General features: G+C 38.4%; 1 protein-coding gene across 2 annotated transcripts in view; it reads left to right on the top strand.

The window, feature by feature from the left end:
* mon2 (Mon2 homolog, regulator of endosome-to-Golgi trafficking) overlaps window positions 1-20,385 on the top strand; it is a 583,018-nt gene that overhangs the window by 4,028 nt on the left and 558,605 nt on the right. Inside the window, exon 2 of one of the 2 annotated variants that reach the window (XM_067140860.2) lies at window positions 19,643-19,774. The exons of the other annotated variant lie outside the window; for it this stretch is intronic. Coding sequence (XP_066996961.1) covers window positions 19,643-19,774 — 132 coding nt within the window. The remainder of the gene's footprint in view (window positions 1-19,642; window positions 19,775-20,385) is intronic. 2 annotated transcript variants of the gene reach the window in all.

Below are 20,385 nucleotides of genomic sequence, written 5' to 3' on the forward strand. Positions count from 1 at the left end.
TACCGAACGACATTATGTAACATTTCGTCAGTTATAAACAATTTCCAACACTCACCTTCATCTTTTACATGTCGTGCATCACCAATACCTCCTGGCAGTTTGGTGAGCAAATTATGTGGGGGTGTTTTCTTCCTACGATTAGATTCAGGGTGCTTACCCCATTTTGTGTTTCCATCCTTCCCTGCATAAAACAGGATGTCCCTGAGAAGAGGTTCATCTCCCGCTCCACTTTCCTCAGTATCGGAGCTGTCTTCTCTGCTCTCAGCTGGAAGATCTTCAGCGTTAGTATTACTGTCCTCTTCATTCTGTTGCTCTTCATCAAAATTATCATCAGTAAGTAAACTCTGTATTAATTTCAAGTCACTAGGATTGTTTAAATTGAAAAACTGACAGTTACCGGCTGTACTAAAAAAACGGAAGGTTTAGGTTGCGTGGCATCCGGTAGGCACCAACGTTCAGTGTCCCAACACTAATGTTATCAACAATGACAGCTTCTCAGCTGTATTGTAAGACACTGGGAGCTATGAAAATACTGTGAGTGCAGGTTCACCAGATGCATGCGCTGTGAAGTAGGGCACGAAAAACTAGCGCTGGCGCCTTCTGGATACGGATTTCTATAAAATACTTTCCCGCCTTGTCAATACTTTACATATTTTATTCTACCTAATGGTCATAGAAATTTGAATACAAGTCAATACGGACAGGAGTAACCAACATGGTGAAAATAATCAATTCTGGATACGGCGCGACCGACGGGGGGGGTTAAATTTAAAGAGTTAAAAATATGTATATTTCTGTACTTGATCAGGTTCTTTTTAGTATTTTTCAATTGAACACTTTAATTTTATGACTGTTCTAAAATTATGGGCTGTACTTCAGAATAAATTACCCAGTTATATTTTCTTAGAAGTTCTTGAACACAAATGACCATTGCCAGGCCAAGTAGCTCAGATAGTAGAGCACTGGTCTTCTGAGCTGAACCTGGCAGGTTTGATCTTGGTTCAGTTGGTTGAAGTAGTTGGAGGTGCCCAGATACGTTACCCTCCTAACGGTAAATTTGCTAGCACCCAAACGAAGTCCTGCGGGACAACATTCTGGCACCTTGGCATCTCCAAAAACCATAAAAGTAGTTGGCGGGGTGTAAAATAAATAACCTTATAACAAGGAATGACCATTATAAAGTATGGTACCCTCAATTACTCTGTCTTAGTGAGATCTATCGTTTGCTTTTAAAAAGTGAAGTGCATTTTGTATGATTAAGTGTAATAATGAAAGGAACTTAATGTTTTAGCTTTGTAGCTTAGAACTTCTTACCCAGTTTTAACATTTTTAAATTTATTTCAGGGATTGGGGAAGGTACATGAATGATTAGCTCAGTGATCTAGCTGCTGCTTTCTACTCAGAAGGTTTAGGTTTGAATCTTGGTTGATTGTGGGTTATGATTATCATCTGAAATATCACATGGCATCAGCGAGGCCTTAAACCCCCGGCCGAAACGAAAATGAGCCTGGGTGGTTTCACGGCCCCAGAAATAGCTGGAATAAGGTGAAGAAAGTTTGTCTGGCTCCGTGGCTGAATGGTCAGCATAATGGTCTTCCGTTCGGAGGGCCCACGGTTGGATTCCCAGCCGGACTGTGGATTTTAACTGTGCGTAGTTAATTCCTGTGATTCAGGGACTGAGCGTTCATGTTGTTTCATGTTGTTCTTAATACTCTTCTCTTCATACACACACAACACACTGCACCATAGAAACATACACTAGTGAATACTTCCGTCCACATATGGTTGGCATCAGAAAGGGCATATGGCTGTAAAACTAGGTCAAATCCATATCAATTGCCAATCCCAATAAATGGAGGAAAAAAGGCCAAGAAAGGGGCAATTTTCTATTTCAGTTTAGCATTACTTTGTGTATACAGTATATGAAAGTATCTGAAGTATTATGTAGCATACATGTACTTTACTAGTCCTTACCTTATTCAAGTCATTCTCAGTGATTCATTCAGTGGAAAATTGGCTTGGTTATTTCAGAATTTCTGGTATAATTCTAGCTAAAATTGATGGTATGTCATGGGTTATAAACAAAGAAATCTCAAATCATCTTGATTATACGAGGCGTGTTTTTAAGTAAGGGCTGTTTTGTTGTAGACAGTAGTAGTTTGCGCGTGCTTCGCATTGTGTGCCAGCATGCCTCGGGAACAACGGTGCTCAGTTGCAGCTCTGTTGCTAACCTGTACGGTTCTGTTTTGTGCTTGCTCAAATGTTCAGGATTATCGACTCGCCCTCCCTGTGTGAGGTTCAGTCAGTGATACGAATTTTGTCGGCAAGGAATCTGTCTGCTACAGACAATCACCAATAGATTTGCGAAGTGTACGATGCTAATGCTATGAGTGAAGGTAAAGTGCGTAAGTGGGTACGAGACTTCAAAGATGGCCGTGACAGTGTCCATGATGAGGCCCGCTCTGGTCGCCCATCTCTGATCACAGACGATTTGGTGGCTTCAGTTGACGCGAAGATTAATGAGGACAGACGCTTCACCATAACAGCTCTCTCAAACGCCTTTCCTGACGTGTCTAGGTTATTGCTTTACAAAATTGTTTCTCAAAACCTAAACTTTTAGGGAACTGTGCTCTTGTTAGGTCCCTGAACTCCTAATGGAGGACCACAAAAACAAAAGATTTGAGTGTTTGATGACTTTTTGACTCGTTATGCTGAAGAAGGTGACGACATGTTGAGTCAGATCGTAACGAGAGACGAAACATGGGTGTCGCATATCACGCCTGAATCGAAGCAACATAGCATGGAATGGAGACACACACATTCGCCTGCAAAGGTGAAGACCAAACAGACTCTGTCCCAGCACAAGAACATAGTGTCCGTGTTTTGGGATAGGCATGGTGTTTTGTTGGTTATCGGAGCAGGCGGCAAGTTTCTATGAACAGCGTATTCAAAACTTAGTTGTTAAGGTGCGATAAGTGTTTAAAGAAACTTGGCAGCTATGTCAAAAAATAGAGTAAAGTATGTATAATCTGCAAATCAATGTGGTGTTTGAAAATCGTCTTTCGTTGTAGTTATTTTCATATGGCCCTTGCTTAAAAAAAAAAAAAAAAAGAACTTCGTAGAACCAAAACTAGAGTTTTACTCTCTCACCAAATTGTTCGTACAGTTAAATACCAGTAGGCTACATTAGATTAAATGGGAGTTCTCGTTTCAATCAATAAATCAATCAGTCACCACTGATCTGCATTTAGGGCAGTCGCCCACATTGCAAATTTCCTATCTGTTGTTTACCTTGTCTTTTCTTAAATAATTGCAGAGAATTTGGAAATTTATTGAACATCTCCCTTGGTAAATTATTCTAATCTCTAACTCCCCTTCCTATAAATGAATATATTCCCTAATTTGTCCTCTTGAATTCCAGAATTCCAACTTTATCTTCATATTGTGTTCTTGCCTACTTATAGCTCCACTCAAGCTTAGTTGTCTGCTTATGTCATTCCACGCCATTTCTTCACTGACAGCTCGGAACGTACCACTTTTGATAAAGATGTTGATTCCCATAGGGAACCTGGAATATTTATTCCAAATGAGTAAAATTATAATACCAATATAGTTGGTCTGTTATTGGACATTATAAATTTTCCAGCAAACTCATTCCTGGTTGCCAGTGTTTCGCTCCAGTGTGCACTTATAATGGTAACATACCACTTAATCGAGCACCTCGTCTCCTTTCTCACTTCCCAGCCCAAACTTCACAACATTTTCATAACGCCACTCTTTTGTCGGAAATCACCCAGAACAAATCAAGCTGCTTTTCTTTGTATTTTTTCAGTTCTCGAATCAGGTAATCCTGGTGAGTGTCCCAGACCCTGGAACCATTACTCTAGTTGGGGTCTTATTAGGGAATTATATGCCCTCTGATTTATATCCTTACTACAACCCCTAAATACCCTCACAACCATGTGTACCCATCTGTACCCTTTATTTAAAATCCCATTTATATAATTACCCCAATGAAGACCTTTCCTTATATTGGCACTTCGGTACTTACAGTAATCCCCATAAGGAATTTTCAGAAAACTTCACAAGCACATGAACACCCCTCCAAAAGTGACGTTCTGGGGATGTTTTACCTACAGTGGGCCAGGACCTTTAGTCCCCGTTAAGGCTATAATGAGGGTGAGCAGTATGTAGAAGTCCTTCGAAGGAGGGTAGTATCTGAGTTACAAAATCTCTCTCCGTTTGATGAAAGTGTTTTCACTAAGATCTTGCACCATACACACATCTAAGAAGGTCAATCAATTCTTTGATGGCAGAAACATTGAAGTACTCCCTTAACCCGGCAACTCACCTGATGTCAACCCCATTGAAAATTTATGGGCCATTTGTAAGAAGAGAATAGCAAAACTGGATGTTCATTGAAAGTGAACATGATGTGTTTGCTTATCAAGGTATGGTTTCACAATGAAGAGATCAATAATATTTGCAAAACATTGGTGGAATCTATGTAAAAATGTGCCGATGCTGTTTTGAAAAACAAAGGAGGTCACATAAGATATTAAGATATGACTTTCTGTAATTGCACAACTGATTTTCTTAGTTTTTACAACTTTTGTTATGAGAACACTTTTCTGTATCTTGTTCATATTAATTTGCATGCTATTTTATATTTTCACAGAAATCATTGGTGCATGTGGAACAAAGGTAATTGAAGCAAACCAGACTGTAAAGAAATGTTATTGGTTTCACATCCTATTTACTAATTATGGTTTTCAGAGATACCAATGTGCTAGAAAATTGTCCTGCAGGAGTTCTTTTATGTACTGTTGAATCTACCAAGACAAAGCAAAAACGAACTGAACCATAATGTATTAATTACAAACAGTTCTGAACTAAGCCTTACTAAGGTAATTTATTAGTGATGATAGCAATGTCATTCCTTAGGCAGGCAATCCCTGTTAGGAATGGTGCGAAAATGTCACTCATAGGGTTGGTTGGTGCACAGATTTCACAGACTGATGTAATAGCTCCTTCTGGCCCGGTGAGGAAAGCAGCAGGAAACTACCTCACTCCACATTTCGCTAGTACTCCTCTTTAGTGATGCCTAGGCCGCCATCTATGGCAGGTGGTGGCTGACCTGTTGAGGATCCGACCAGCCTTCAGACTGAATACTCAACAAAAAAACAAACAAACAAAAAACCAAAGCCGTTTTCAGCATCCTTTCAATAGCTACCAGTTTTTTGAGTTATAGGTGTCTCAGATTTGTGCTCAAAAAATGTTGTTCTTTAACATGAGTGTAATCTATAGCTCCTCAACCAAGATTGGTTTCAGGAAAAGCATCCACTGTAAAAACATGCCATATAATTTCATCTTACCCGACCCCATATAAAGGAAACTGGATCAAGGGGTAGACATACATATACTTGAAGACTGTTAGGAACTGTATGAACATTTCTTAGAAATTGACTGACGTCTGTTCCCTCTGCAAGGACCATGAGGAGAAGGGAACTGACTGGTTTGCAAAGTGAAGAAATATTATATATGACCATGGAGGAGCAAGCCGAGGTTCATGAAGATGTATGTAATTTTGTACATTTTGCCAATTAAAAAGGAATTGTGCATTTTTTTGTGTAGTTAATTTAAATACATATGTCACTGTATTTAAAATTATAGAAAAAGCTCTAAATGAATAATTGGAAATTTAACATAATGTTTTTATGCTTGATCATAATATTCACAAATTATTTTAAAATTAAAAAAATTAGTAGAGGAAATTGACCAAAGTCAGTCCCCCTACTTATTTTACGCAAACAGTGCTGCAGCTTGGTGGTATAATGCACAAGTTAGATCATCATCCTCATTTCCCCTTATCCAGCTCCTGCTGGGTCGGGGCATTTATGGCACTTCACCTTCCTCTTTCCTTCCATTATTTCGTTCCAGTCCAGATTTCTTCTCCTTGGCACTCCTCTTTATTGAATCAATCTGTGTTGTTCTAGCTCTCCCTCTCATTGTCTTTCCCTCGAACTTCATCTCCATCATCTGTTTTGGTATTTTTTCTCTTTCATTCTCTTACATGTCCAAACCATCTTAGTTTATTCCTGCAAATTCTCTCATTTATGTTTTCTATTCCGACTTCCTTTCTAACGTCTTCATTTCTCACTCTGTCTTTCCTTGTCTTTTTAATGATACTTCTTATATATTCTTTTCACTGGCTTGAATTCCACTCTCCTCCCTACTTGTCATTTTCCAGGTCTCAGCTACGTAAGTCAATATGGGTACATAATACATTTTGTACATTATCTCTTTACACTTTCTTGGTACTTTCTTATGCTAGACAAGGTTTCTTACACACTGGCAGAATGTATTGCCCTATTGCACCCTCTTGCAAATCTTCATGTCCAGCCATGTATTCTACATCAGTCCCTAGGCATTTGAAATTGTCCACAATTTCAAAGCTTTGATCACCAATTTCCACAGTGCCTTTTGCTTGTCTTTCCCTTCTTGATATCACCATGGTCTTGCTTTTGTCTATGTTGATTTTCATACCATACTTTTCAGTTTTCTTGTTTAGTCCATCAACTTACAAATGAGATGGTAAGTGAAGTGATCTAGGATTGGCGGTAATGGCTTGCTATGTATTTCCAGTGCATTCTGCCATAAAAGTAAACTCGTGTCCTCATCCCGAGGTGATGCAGCTCTCTTCAGGCACACCCCCGATGAGGGTGAACTGCATGTACCATTTCAGTCACATACCAGCCCTCCTGTCATTCTTAAATTTCTGGCAGTAACGGGAATTGAACCTGGGCCCCTGAGGACGGCAGCTAATAACACTAACAGTTACACTATGGAGGCGTTATGCCATTATGTGCTTACATGTCTATGAATATTTTTGCACATGTGTACATAATAGTGATTTTTGGTTACTTCAGAGGAGGGCAAGTCAAATTTTGCTTAGAGTTCTGTCTTTTTAGAGCTGATTAATTATCACTAACAAGGTAGCCTAAGTAGCTTGATGATGATGATGCTTGTTGTTTGAAGGGGCCTAACATCGAAGGTCATCGGCCTCACCCGGCTGTCCTAAGTTGGACCCCAGTAATTAAACAATAAAATATTTCCATTGTGTTATAGCCGTCTGAAATATTGTTTCAGATGGCCTAACAAATGGCAGACCCTGTTGAAAAATTTGGAATGTCCAGAAAATGAGGGAGTGATTGAGGCAATTAGGAGTAATACAATGAGATGGAAGAAGGCAGCTAAGTAATTAGGGGTACCTAAACAACACTAATGAAGCTTGCAAATAATAAGTATGGCTATCCAAAGGAAGCAGTGTGCACAAAAATGGGAAGGCCTAGATTTCTTGGGTCCAAACTTGAGAAAGAGTTAGTAGACTACTGTCTCTAGGTGGAGGTTACTTTCTGTGGGTTGACAAGGTGTTATTTGAGAAAGATGGCATTCATTTTGGCCATACGAAACAATCTGAAGCATCCTTTTCATCATCAGGATGCTGGGCATAAATGGTTGAAGCTGTTCCTCAAATGATACAAAGAAAAACTATCAGTGCATAAGCCAACAAGAACATCGTATGCTAGGGCCTTAGGTTTCACCAAGGAGAATATGTTCAAGTTTCACCATAATTATGCTCATGAATTTGAGAAGAAGACATACACACCTGACAGAATATTGAACGTTGATGAAACAGGGCTTTTATTAGTTCAGAGCAAGGTTTCTCAAGTGAGCGGACTGCGAGGGAAACAGCAGATTATAAGTGTATCACATCAGCTGAGAGAGGTTCATTGATCGCAGTGATAGTTTTCATGAGTGCAGCAGTAAACTTTATCCCCCTTCTAGTGATATTTCCTCATGCACATATATATGAGTGTAGCTTTAGAAAGAGGCAAGTCTTCTGGAACAATTGTGCTTGTACATCCCTCTGATTGGGTCCAGTCTTACATATTTATCAACTGGTTCGAGAGTTGCATCCACTGGACAAAACTATCCAAAGAGAAACCCGTGATGCTCATATTCGATGGGCATTACATCCACACCCGCAATTTTGACGTGGTAGATATGACAAGAGAAAACTCACAACAATTTCTTTGCCACTTCATTCATCCCATAAGATGCAGCCTCTGAACCACACTTTCAGTGTTCCCCTTAAAGCTTACTACAGCGATGAGATAAGAATTTGGCTCTGAGAGAAACAGAGATCTGTTTCCTTTTACGATCTAATGGAGAAGCTTACGTACAAGTATATATTCTGTCAACAGGAACATCATTAAGTTTATTCCTGTACTGCATCTCTCATGAGGCTACCATCAAGTCAGAGTATTAGAAAATGTTCCTGTTCTCAGCGAGAAGAACACCAAGTCACACCTTGCACTTCACCACCATTGATGCTAGAACATTCTGGTCCTTCAACAGTTTATGGGTCCAGAAGATCTCAACCCTTCACCAATCATTCAGAACATTTAAGCAAGTGGTTGAAAGCCATCTTCATCTACTGTGTTAACCTTTTTGCTTTAGAAACAGGATCAAGCACAGTCTTTGGAGAGGTCCAAGAGAAAGGAATGTCAGCCGACTAAAGGACGAGGAGATTGCAGCGGAGAGGATGGAGCTCCTAGGAAAGTGGAAGGCAAAGAAGAGGACGTGGGAGGGCAAAGAGGAACCTACATTTCAACACAGGACTACAAGAAGATGAAAGTTCAGACATTGGAGGCATTTCATTTATAGTTGGGACTCTATAACATTGACATACCACAAGGAGGACCTCCAACTGAGGATGACACAGATTGCATGTTTTGGAGAGGAAATTTTTCATCAGGCTGTAGAGAAGAACTGTGGATCCTGTGTGCAATATATATATATATTTTTTACAAGTTGCTTTATGTCGCACCCACACAGATATGTCTTATGGTGACGATGGGACCGGAAAGGAGTGGGAAGGATGCCGCCGTGGCCTTAATTGAGGTACAGCCCCAGCAGTGGCGTGCTGTCAGGGGGACTAGGGTAGTCCCGTGACATTGTAATTTAAGTATTTTGCAATAAACATACAAGAGTAAAAAAGCCATAGTTTATATTTCTCTATTTTCACTGTAAAATAGCACTTTTTTTCTAGTTGCTTTACGTCGCTCTGACACAGATAGGTCTAATGGCGACAATGGGAGAGGAAAGGCCTAGGAATGGGAAACCACGGAAAACCATTTTCAGGGCTGCCGACAGTGGGGTTCGAACCCACTATCTCCCGGATGCGAGCTCACAGCTGTGTGCTCCTAACCGCACGACCAACTCGTCCAGTAAAAATAACACTTGGTACCACTATTGTCACATACATTGCCGCCTGGGCGCTGACTGTGATCGCTGAGTGAGAATCGGAAATGTTCGGTTCTTCTCGTGGGAAGGGAACAGGAGAAGCTGCCTAGTCTATCTGTCGTCTTGTTCAGGTGGTATGCTCGGGCGTTCCACATCAAGTATATATAATTTTCGTTTGCTTTTTACCAGTGGCAGTTTTAAGGTTATTAAGCTTACATTATTGATCTCGACACTGAAAGAGATCTAGTGAAATGTAAAAGTGTTAGATTATCTATATATTTTGAAAGCGAATCGAAGTGTAAAGTGTAACCGTGATGATTTGATTGTACAAATAAAATAATAATAATAATAATAATAAAGTTATGAAATTTAAGCACAGTAAAAGAAAAACTGAAGTCTAAACAAAAGCATTGCGGCACAAAATGTAAACAACAGGTTAGGAAACATAACAACTACAGAATGGATGTGGAAAGTGGCATGGAACCCTGAGAGGTAATGGAACGTAGCCTTTTGCAAAGAAAGAAAATGTAGAGGGTAATTGCCCTTGGATTACACACGTTTATTTTAAGAAAAAGGAAATAAATCAAAACTCAAAATAGAAGGAACAAATCAAACTCAAAATAGAAAGATCTTTACAAGGAAATTCAGTATTTAACCGCGCCTGCAGACGTGCACAGTGCACTAAAACAAATTTAATCACTTAATTTGAATTGAAACAAAATTATCCAATGATACATGATGATTAAATGAGGCCTAATCTCAATCTACACACAAGTAAAAATAAGCCCAAACACTGCGGTATGGAAAACTTGCACCACTACCTAAAACACTTCAGGTGTGCATAGATATTTAGTACTTATGTATGGCAACACGGAAATACAGGGAGGTGAACCCGAGCGATAATTACGTGTAAGTGACGAAATTAAGAAAAAACCGATATTGCCTCCGAAATAAAAGGTACAAGATCTTAGCTGAAAGGCTAAGTCATTTTGACAAATTTAACGGTGAACGTGAAACTCGAGGATAAACTCCTGCGTAAGAAAAGAAATTATTACATTTAAATGAAGTTAAAAACCAAAATAAATGTACAGATGATGCTTGTTGTTTAAAGGGTCTTAACATTTAAGGTCATCGGCCCAAATAAATGTATAAACCGTGCTTACCCTGAGTCCAGGTTTTCCCACAAGGGGACCGAAGGAGGAGCACGACTGCTTGCTACGATGGTCAAATGATCAAAGATACACATCCTACCTTGCTCCCACCGAAGGAGCGTGGTAAGATTGCGAAACAAGATATGGTGCAATCTCAAAGAGAACCAATGAGAAAACGGTATTTACCTTCGACTTTTATATTCATCAATTGCATTAACTCTTATTTTCTCCAATCAAGAGTCTCTTCATTCTTGCTGACACATGTTTGAGAAAAGTCTTTGTTTACACAACAGGAAATGTGCTTCCAGAACTGTGCGTGTAGGTACACGCTGTTTCACATATTTTGACAAAAAAAAAAATTAAAATTCACAGAATGTCTGTACTACGTAAAGCCAATAGAAAAAAAAATTCACAGATAAATGATAATTTAGATACAACCTATAAATAAGAGTTTCTAAAAAAGAATTCTTCAAAGTTCAAAGATCTAAACAAAATAAAATCTAATACAAAAAAAAAAAATATGTTTTTAAAACAATAAATTAAGAAATTTCAATAAAATCCCACTGCTGTCTTAGTACTGCCACATAAGAATATGGAAGGGGACTCTGTTAAGAAATCTAGTCCCCTGCTGCAGAGCGATGGCTCGAGCAGTAGCATTACTCCCTGTGGCATTACGCCAAGTGATAATGCAAAGAATACGAGTAGGGACTGACAGTCTGAGTGCTGTATTCTTGATCAGTTATTCATGGTATCATTTGGATGCCTCAGTTTTGAAGAAAATCAACAAATATTAATCAAAGGTAGGCCAGCTCCAAGCAAAAATGAAAGATTGTAATCGTAATTTCGAAACGGACAGTTATGCTTCTTCAAATCAAGAAACAAAGTGTATTGTTGGTCATGCGTTCTGTTCGAAACAAGAAAGGGAGTGTGGCATAATGATGGATTTTGTGACATTAGTAACTTTCACGAGTTCCAAGCATGGCACGAGAAGTGTCATTCACACCTGTTTGCAATAACTGAGTAGAAATCCTTCGGGTGGACCAAAATTGATTTTCAGATGAGTGAACAAATAAGATTAGATGTTTTAAAACAGTGCAGAGTTTAATTCAAACCGAGAACTAATGAAACGATTGATTGATGTCTGCTGTCTATTGGCTAAACAAGAGCTAATGAAACGATTGATTGATGTCTGCTGTCTATTGGCTAAACAAGAGCTGTGATAATGAGCAGGAAAATTCTGTCAACCAGGGAAACTACACTACCGCTCATTAATTTCAATACACCCAATAATTGACATCTCGTTCTCTGTAGATAAGGTCTAATACCGTGGGTGCGGTTCAGGAAGCAAAGGAATAGTACAACAGTTGTACACATGACATGATTTTTGTTTGTGGTCATCGAGATACAATAGTACCCAACAACCAATGTTGTGTACATAAATGTTGTGTACCTATCGGATATGTTTGTTTGCCTATTTGCCGACGGACGCCGCATTTGGTGCATCTGTGTTGTTCCCTGTAGTGATGTGATATCTGCAGCGAATGGCAAACATTGCTACGATACATGACATGTGGTTCCTGCATGTCAGTTCCTTCATGACAGTTGAAGTGTGCACATCGCTAGTATGGCTCCACGAGTGGAGATATCCATAGAAAAACGTGCTGCAATTGTAGCACTTAGCCAAGCAGGCTTATCTCTTTGCCAAATTGCGAAACAGTGTAGCGAATCTATAGGACAGTGCAATACACCCTATACACCCTTCACCGCCAGAGGACAACAGGTAGCAATAAGGACATACCATGACCAGGATGACCTCGTAAAACAACTAAAAGTGATGATAAATAGATCAGAATTCCAAACAGCGGCCCAGATTCATGTAGAATGGGTAAAAATAAATACGACAAAAATATATGTTGCAACAGTAAAAAGGAGACTGATTGAAGCCGGCTTGAAAGGATGTGTCATAGCAAGAAAACCCCTTTTAAGGCCCATAAATAAACAGAAGAGACTTGAATGGGCTAGAAAACATCGTAATTGGACATCGGAAAAGTGGACGAAGATGTTATTCACCAATGAATCGAAGTTCAAGATTTTTGGAACCAGAAGGAGAATATTTGTTCGCCGATTTGTAGGGGAAAGGGTAGCCCAGCAGTGTGTTCTACCTATAGTTAAACACGGCGGAGGTTCTATTATGGTTTGGGGAAGTTTTCCCGGAGATAGAGTTGGCAACATTATGAAAATAGAAGGATGTATGGATCAGAAGCAGTACCACCGCATACTTCAGTATCATGCAGTACCAAGTGGATTGCGCTTAATAGTGAAAGGGTTCACCTTACAACAAGATAATGACCCAAAACATTGGTCGGCATACTGTACGAACTACATTGCATCAAAGGAAAAACAGAAAGTACTGAAAGATATGGTATGGCCATCCCAAAGGCCCGATTGTAATCCCATTGAAATGGTCTGGGATGAAGTGGACAGACGTATCAGGGAAGTTAATATATCCAGCAAAGGAATATCTCTGGAATATTGTTAAGGATGTGTGGAATCATATAGATTCACGATACCTACAGAAACTGATTGACCGCTTGCCTCGAGTTTGTGAGGCAGTCATTAAATCCAAAGGAGGAGACTTTGGTGAAAGTAAAATATAATGATTGTGATTGTATTATGTATGTGTAAGTTCATATAATTTTGTTTTGTGTTTTAAATCTCAAACACCAGAGTGTATTTAAATTAATGAGCGGTAGTGTATATTGACCTAATTATGTTACTTTCTAAATACGACAGTAAATTGAATTTTCATCTTTACAGCACAGGAATGTTTAAAGGAACATCCTACAGGATTCAGAACAATATTATTGAAAGTGTTAATGATGTAATTCTGGATTATATTAAGTCAGAAATAAACCAGTCATTTTTTACAGCAATAGTTTTGGACAAAACTACAGACATTGCAAAGCTCTCTCAGCTTTCAATCTTCATTCAGTTTGTGAAAGATGGCATTATTCATGAGAGATTCATTGGTTTTACAGATGTCACTAGTGATCGCACTGCGATTGCTGTAAGCGACCATGTTTTTAAAGTCCTCTCTCGTTTCAATTATGAGCAAAAGCTTATAGCAGAAGATTATGTTGGAGCTGCCATTTTTTTGGACACTTAAATGGTTTACATTTACTTATGAAAAACAGGTGTTCCATTGCACTTTTCATACACTGCTATGCTCACAAATTCAATCTCGTTATTTCCCAGCCTGTTACCCATATAAAAGAATGTAAGGTATTTTTTTGAATGTTGAGTGGCATTCCAAATTTCTTTTCGCATTCGTCGAAACACGTTAACGCACTTGCTGAATTTGAAGTAACGAAATGATTTTCAAGTATTGCCAATAAAAGATGGAATTTCAATTCCAGAAGAGTGAATGCAGTGAATGAAAAACAAGCACAGCTCATAGGATTTTTTTAGGTTATTGCTGAATTTCCAGACAGTTGGGACATGGAAGCTTTCTATAGTGCAAAAGGCTATGTATTGTCTTTGAAGGATTTTGCATTTCTACTGAACGTTTTCTGCCATATTTTTTTGCTCATGGACACGCTATTCAACATTCTTCAGAGTAAACCCTTGAATGTGAAATACTGCATCGAGAAAATACAAGAGACGATATCTCACATTAGAAACGCAAGAAATGATTTTGAAGAGACGTATAGGAAAGGAGAAGATTATAATGTGGAACTTCCTAAGGAAAGATGTTGAGACGATGATCCACTACATCGAAAAATGAAGTATGTGCTTCCCTACAATGAAATTATTGATACTGTGATTGAACAAACGGAGGTGAGATTTCAAAATCTCAGTGATTTGTAATTTCTTGAGCTATTAGATTCAAAGAAATTCCAGTGCTTCAGAATTTGATTACCTGATAACTTGTTTTTGACTCTTCAATCAAGTTACGGGAGTTTTTTAAATTTTGGTAATTTGTGGAGTGAACTAATATTGGTATATTTACAGGCTCTCAGACATTTTGAACAAAAATGTGACTGAAATGATGCAATTCTTCAAAGAAATAGTCTTGAAAGAAGAAGCGTTTACTGCAACTTATTAATTACATTGTTTGATGTCTATGATACCAGTCATCACATCCAATATAGAGCACAAATTCTCTTGTTTGAAACATGTAAAGACATCTCTTCGTAATTCGCAAAGCGAGAATAGACCTTCTACACTTTACCTGTTGTCAATTGAAAGCGGTTTGCTAAGTGAATTTCAAAGTGAAAAATCCTTCTACGGCAGTTATTGAAAAATTCCTTCAGAAAGGCGACAGGAGAATTAAACTAATAACACAAATAAAGTTGAGTTTAATGGAATTGATTTTTTAAATATTTGATTGTTTAATTATATTTTTGATTAATGTATTAAGGTATTTCTGTTGTTAAATCATGTATGGACAATTTATTGGGTTTCAGCAAATTTTGACCCCAGTTTTCAAACCTAGTCCCTAGTGAGAAAGATCTCTGCATTTCACTGAGCTCCAGCATTTGCTTGGTATGAAAATGGGAAACCACAGAAAACCATTTTCAGGCCTCCCAACGGTGGGGTTCGAACCCAGTATCTCCCGAATACTGGATACTGGCCGCATTTAAGCAGCTGCAGCTATCACGCTCGGTAGTGTGCAATTTGCAATTTGTGGGCAGCACATGAAGAGTGTTCAGGAAATGACAAATGACAAAGCTGATGGCACCGGGCGAGTTGGCCGTGCAGTTAGCGGCGCGCGGCTGTGAGCTTGCATCCGGTTTCGAATCCCACTGTCGGCAGCCTTGAAGATGGTTTTCCGTAGTTTCCTATTTTCACACCAGGCAAATGTAATAATTTAGGCCACGGCCACATCCTTCCAACTCCTAGGCCTTTCCTCTCCCATTGTCACCATAAGACCTATCTGTGTCGGTGCAATGTAAAGCCACTAGCAAAAAAAAAAAAAAAAAAAAAAAAAAAGAAAAAAAAAGTGATGGCAAATAGCAAATAAACACTAGATTGGTAGCTTCTACTTTAGATTTATTAATTAACTCTAATAATCACTTACACACAGGTACACAATTACACAAGAACCTTGTTTATCTGGCCTTCATTAATCCAGATCTCCGGTTTATCCGGATTGAGAATAATAAAAATTTATTTTTACATGTACATTATTTCTTTTACGGCATCGACTCTTCTTGAATGTCTTTTCTGCCATGGGTGGTTAAGGACAGGAATTGGAAGTAATTTGGCCATGGTCTATCAAGGGTATTGTCCTGGCATTCGCCTGGAATTGATAATGGGAAACCTTGGAAAACCATTCTCAGGACGGCCAAAGTGGGATTTGAACCAACGCTCTTCTGTATGCAATGCACTACTAATTCACCCAACAGTTTATGCATGCAACACAGTCACACAAATCTGTTCATGGTATAGAATTCACACTCACATGGCAGTCCTCCGTTCACAGTCTCACATTTATCAACAGCGCTGTTCTGTCAGTTTACATGCAGCACTCCAGTGCTCCGAAGTACTCACTCCTCGGCGCTGGCCTCACAGATCTGAACCGTCCGATCGCTGCACTGCTCCTTCTCAACCTCTGACTGACTGAACTCACACACTAGATTGAACTTGCAGGTCTTGCCTAACTTATACACCTGGACCCACCCTTCAAGATACATCAGTCACTAGAACCCCGTGGAAGCCTCTGGAGACTGAAGGCTCTCGGTTTGACATTGTGACTGAACAGTGAGAGCACAGAGGGAGAGAATGCTAACTAATGTAATTGTGTACCTGTGTGCAGGTGATCATTAGAGTTAATAAATTACAAAGTAGAAGCTACCAGTCCATTGTTTATTTGCTGCTACCCTGCCATTACGTTACAATGCATGAGACCTCCAGCGGCGCAGCAGCCAGTGACAGTAACAGTAGCAGAGTCTGGCTGATGCGCACCGCCTCACTTTCTCGATAGACTCACTGTGTGGCAAGTGGCATGACTCCACACAGTGATATTACTCTCTATGTAGTCCAGGCTCGGCTGCTCCTCCCCATGACCTGCTACAAAATGGTGGACGCAGAGGCATTCTACATTGCAGTATGTTTGTAATTTCTGCCGTTATTGCACAAGTACCCACGACTTATGCTGAATGGAAGATCCACCATTTTATGTATGTTTATTCTTAACACAGTGTAGTAAGATGGTAGAATAAATTAAGTGCATGTTTTCACTTACTTGAATACGATTTTTCTGTGATTTTGCATGTAATTCCTAAAGGGGTCGGACTTTGCCAACATTTTCCTCACCAGTCATTTTTGACAAATTTGAAGAAATGTCTCAAATAGAAAACATATTCAGCTGTAAGTTGAATTAAATTACAAAACTCATTAGAAAATATATCAAAGAACAAATTTAGTTCACAAGATAATTAAAATTAACTTGTTATAAGAATATGCCAGTAAAAAGCAAGAGGGGGCCAACGTTGGTCACTTTCCTCTAATAAATAATTTTAAAAAAATGGTGATGATGTTTCTAGAGCAAAAGTTGCCATTCTGTTATTAATTTAATGTTATCTTTAACATGTATATTCTGTTATTAATGTAATGTTTTCCATTTTAGGTGTTTTCTAGTTTTATTAATCATATCATCATCATCATCAATGTCCCACTCCAGTCGCCCAGGTGTGGTCAACAAGCCTCCTCCGCTCCTTTCTGTCCTTGCACTTTTCCTGCCTGCTCAATTACTTCTGCCACATCCAATCCAGGTTCTCTAATGTCCTTCCAAATCTGATCCATCCACCTTTTCGGTCTTCCAACTGGTCTCTTTCCCTTAACTTCTCTTTCCAATTTGCTTGCTACCCATTCCTTTCCCATTCTTTTTACATGTCCAAACCATCTCAGTCTTGCTTTCTGTATGTTCTGTACTAACGGTTCTATATTTAGCTCTTCTCTGATTTTAATATTTTGAATTCTATCTCTTCTTGTCTTTTTAACCAATGTTCTTAAAAATTTCATTTCTACTGCTTGGATCTTACTATCTTGTCTCTTATTAGTTACCAGCGTTTCTAGTCCGTATGTTACAATTGGTATGAAATACTGTTTATATAATGTTACTTTCGTTCTCTTGGGTGCTTTGTCATCCCATAAAAGCTCTCTGACTTGATGATAACATGTTGTACGTTTACTTAGTCTGTTATTAATTTCAGGGTTGATTTCATTACTTCCATTAATAATGCTACCCAGATATGTAAAGTGTTCTACATTCTCTAACCGTTCTCCGTCTATGTTCACTTGGCTTCTCTTTTTCTCTTTTCTACAGTTCATGACTACAGTTTTCTTTTTACTAAATACTATTCCAAACTCCTTCAGATTTTCATTCCAAATGTCCAGTCTCCTTTGTACTTCCTTTTCTCCCTTTCCCCAAATCACCACATCATCTGCAAATACTAAAGCATTCACTTCATCACTACTGATACTCTGTTTTACACTTTTTATGATTTCATCCATCAATATAATAAACAATAATGGCGACAGTGCACTTTCTTGCTTGATATTTTTTTTGTATAAAATGTTTCAGAGTCACCACTCCCCCACTTGTACACTGCTTTTACTCTCATGATACAACATTTTATCTTGTTAATTAATGATTTTGGTACATTCCTTTTCAGTAGGCATTCCCATACATGTTTTCTCTTAACTGTATCATAAGTTTTTTCAAAATCCAAAAATACGAATATGATTTCCTTGTTCCTTTCCACATGTTTTTCCATTATCGTTTGCTCTGTAAATATCAAGTCTGTTGTTGATCAATTTGGTCTAAAGCCATATTGTTCTTCCTGTAATTAGTCTTCTTCATGTATTAGTCTTAATGTACTGAAAAACTAAAGCCATATTGTTCTTCCTGTGTTAGTCTTCGTCATGTATTAGTCTTAATGTACTGAAAAACTTCCAAAATTATAACTAAGTCAAAACTAAAACGCTTTAACGAGTAAACAAGAAAACAAACCATAATGTCACTTGTAGTTTTACTCTTGGTGGTTTAGCGTCCCTCGTAAAAAATTTTGATCACTGTATATGTATCGCAGTCATCCCCAAAATATTGTCAGACGTTTTCAGGTATTCCTGTTGAACCTCCAACGCGAGCTGAAGCTCTGCAAGTATCTCTTTGTTATTACCATTCTTTTCTTGAAAGTCCTTGTTTTCTTCTTAACTCCTCTTCAGTTTTGTTACCCTACTCATTACATATAATCTGGTAACATTTTGTTCAGTATGTCTTACAACAGTACATCTATATCACCTTCGGTCTATTTTGAATAATTTTCACTACTTGAATACTTGTTTCTCTATACTTGTTCAGGTAATATGAATGGTTACTTGACCCATGTAAACTAGCCTTTAAGCAGAAATTATTCTTAGGATCCTCTGTAATATGTACCGTTTTCTTTCAAAACGTTCCAGTCATCGTTATGTACACTGAAGGCCCATTGTGAATAGAGCTTTCTCAACAATTCAGTATGAAAATAACTTATGTGAATAGGTGCATTTAAAACTTATTGTCCCTGTCACTACATTTAGTCACATACACACATCTATTCATACCTGATTAGTTGAATTGGTGTCCGACTCGTTGGCTGAATGGTCAGCGTACTGGCCTTCGGTTCAGAGGGTCCCGGGTTCGATTCCCGGCCAGGTCGGGGATTTTAACCTTCATTGGTTAATTCCAATGGCACGGGGGCTGGGTGTTTGTGCTGTCTCCAACATGCCTGCAACTCACGCACCACATATAACACTATCCTCCACCACAATAACACGCAGTTACCTACACATGGCAGATGCCGCCCACCCTGATCGCAGGGTCTGCCTTACACGGGCTGCACTCGGCTAGAAATAGCCACACGAAATTATTATTACTTGAATTGGTGAAATAACTATCTGAGAAAGATTTCCCCATAGACACAATGAGGGAAAATAAAACATTTTTTAAAAAGATTTTATCCACAAAAATCTACAAATCTAAACAAATAATGTGAGGAAGTTACCTTGCTATTAGTTCTGTGTAATTTTTATTGTGTACATATATTTGCCTGAGTAATTTATGGATTGTAGGATTGTATTTTAACATTTCTTAAAGATTAAGTGTGTTGAGACTGACTCATGTTCTTATTTTTTAGTCCTGTGAAGAAGGAATAGTGAAGCTCAGGAATGCTGCAGCTAATCCCCAGACTCCTGTTTACTATATTGTGAATCAGATTTTATACCCTTTGGTTCAGGGGTGTGAAACAAAAGATCAGAAAATTGTAAAGGTAATGAGATTTTTCATTCGGCTGTTTTATTTTTCAAGTGTTTAAAAAATGGTATTTAGAATTTGTGAAAGTATTATGAACTAATACATACATACATACATACATACATACATACATACATACATACATACATACATCTATATATATATAAAATAACTTGTCCTGACTGACTGACTGACTGACTGACTGACTGACTGACTGACTGACTGACTGACTGACTGACTGATTCATCATCGCCGAGCCAAAACTACTGGATATAAAGAAATGAAATTTTGGGCATAGATTCATTTAAGATGTAGGTGCTCGCTAAGAGAGGATTTTTGGATATTCCTTTGCTAAGGGGGTTGAAAGTTTAAAATGAGTGCATCTATATCTCACAACTTTAAAAGTTTACAGACGTAAAAATTGGTATTTAGAATCTTCTTTAAAAATAAGGAAACACGTATTTTGTTGTTTTCAGAAAATCCCAATAAGAGGGGTGAAAACGGTGAAAAGGGGTTGAATGCCTTTAATCAGGATACCGGTACATATATCTCAGAAACTGAAGATATTACAGACCTGAAAATTGGTACTTTTGATCTCTTTTAAAAATAAAGAAAAATGAATTTTTT

The sequence above is a fragment of the Anabrus simplex genome, chromosome 2, assembly GCF_040414725.1.
Source record: "Anabrus simplex isolate iqAnaSimp1 chromosome 2, ASM4041472v1, whole genome shotgun sequence".
In the NCBI taxonomy this organism is placed as follows: Eukaryota; Metazoa; Arthropoda; class Insecta; order Orthoptera; family Tettigoniidae; genus Anabrus; species Anabrus simplex.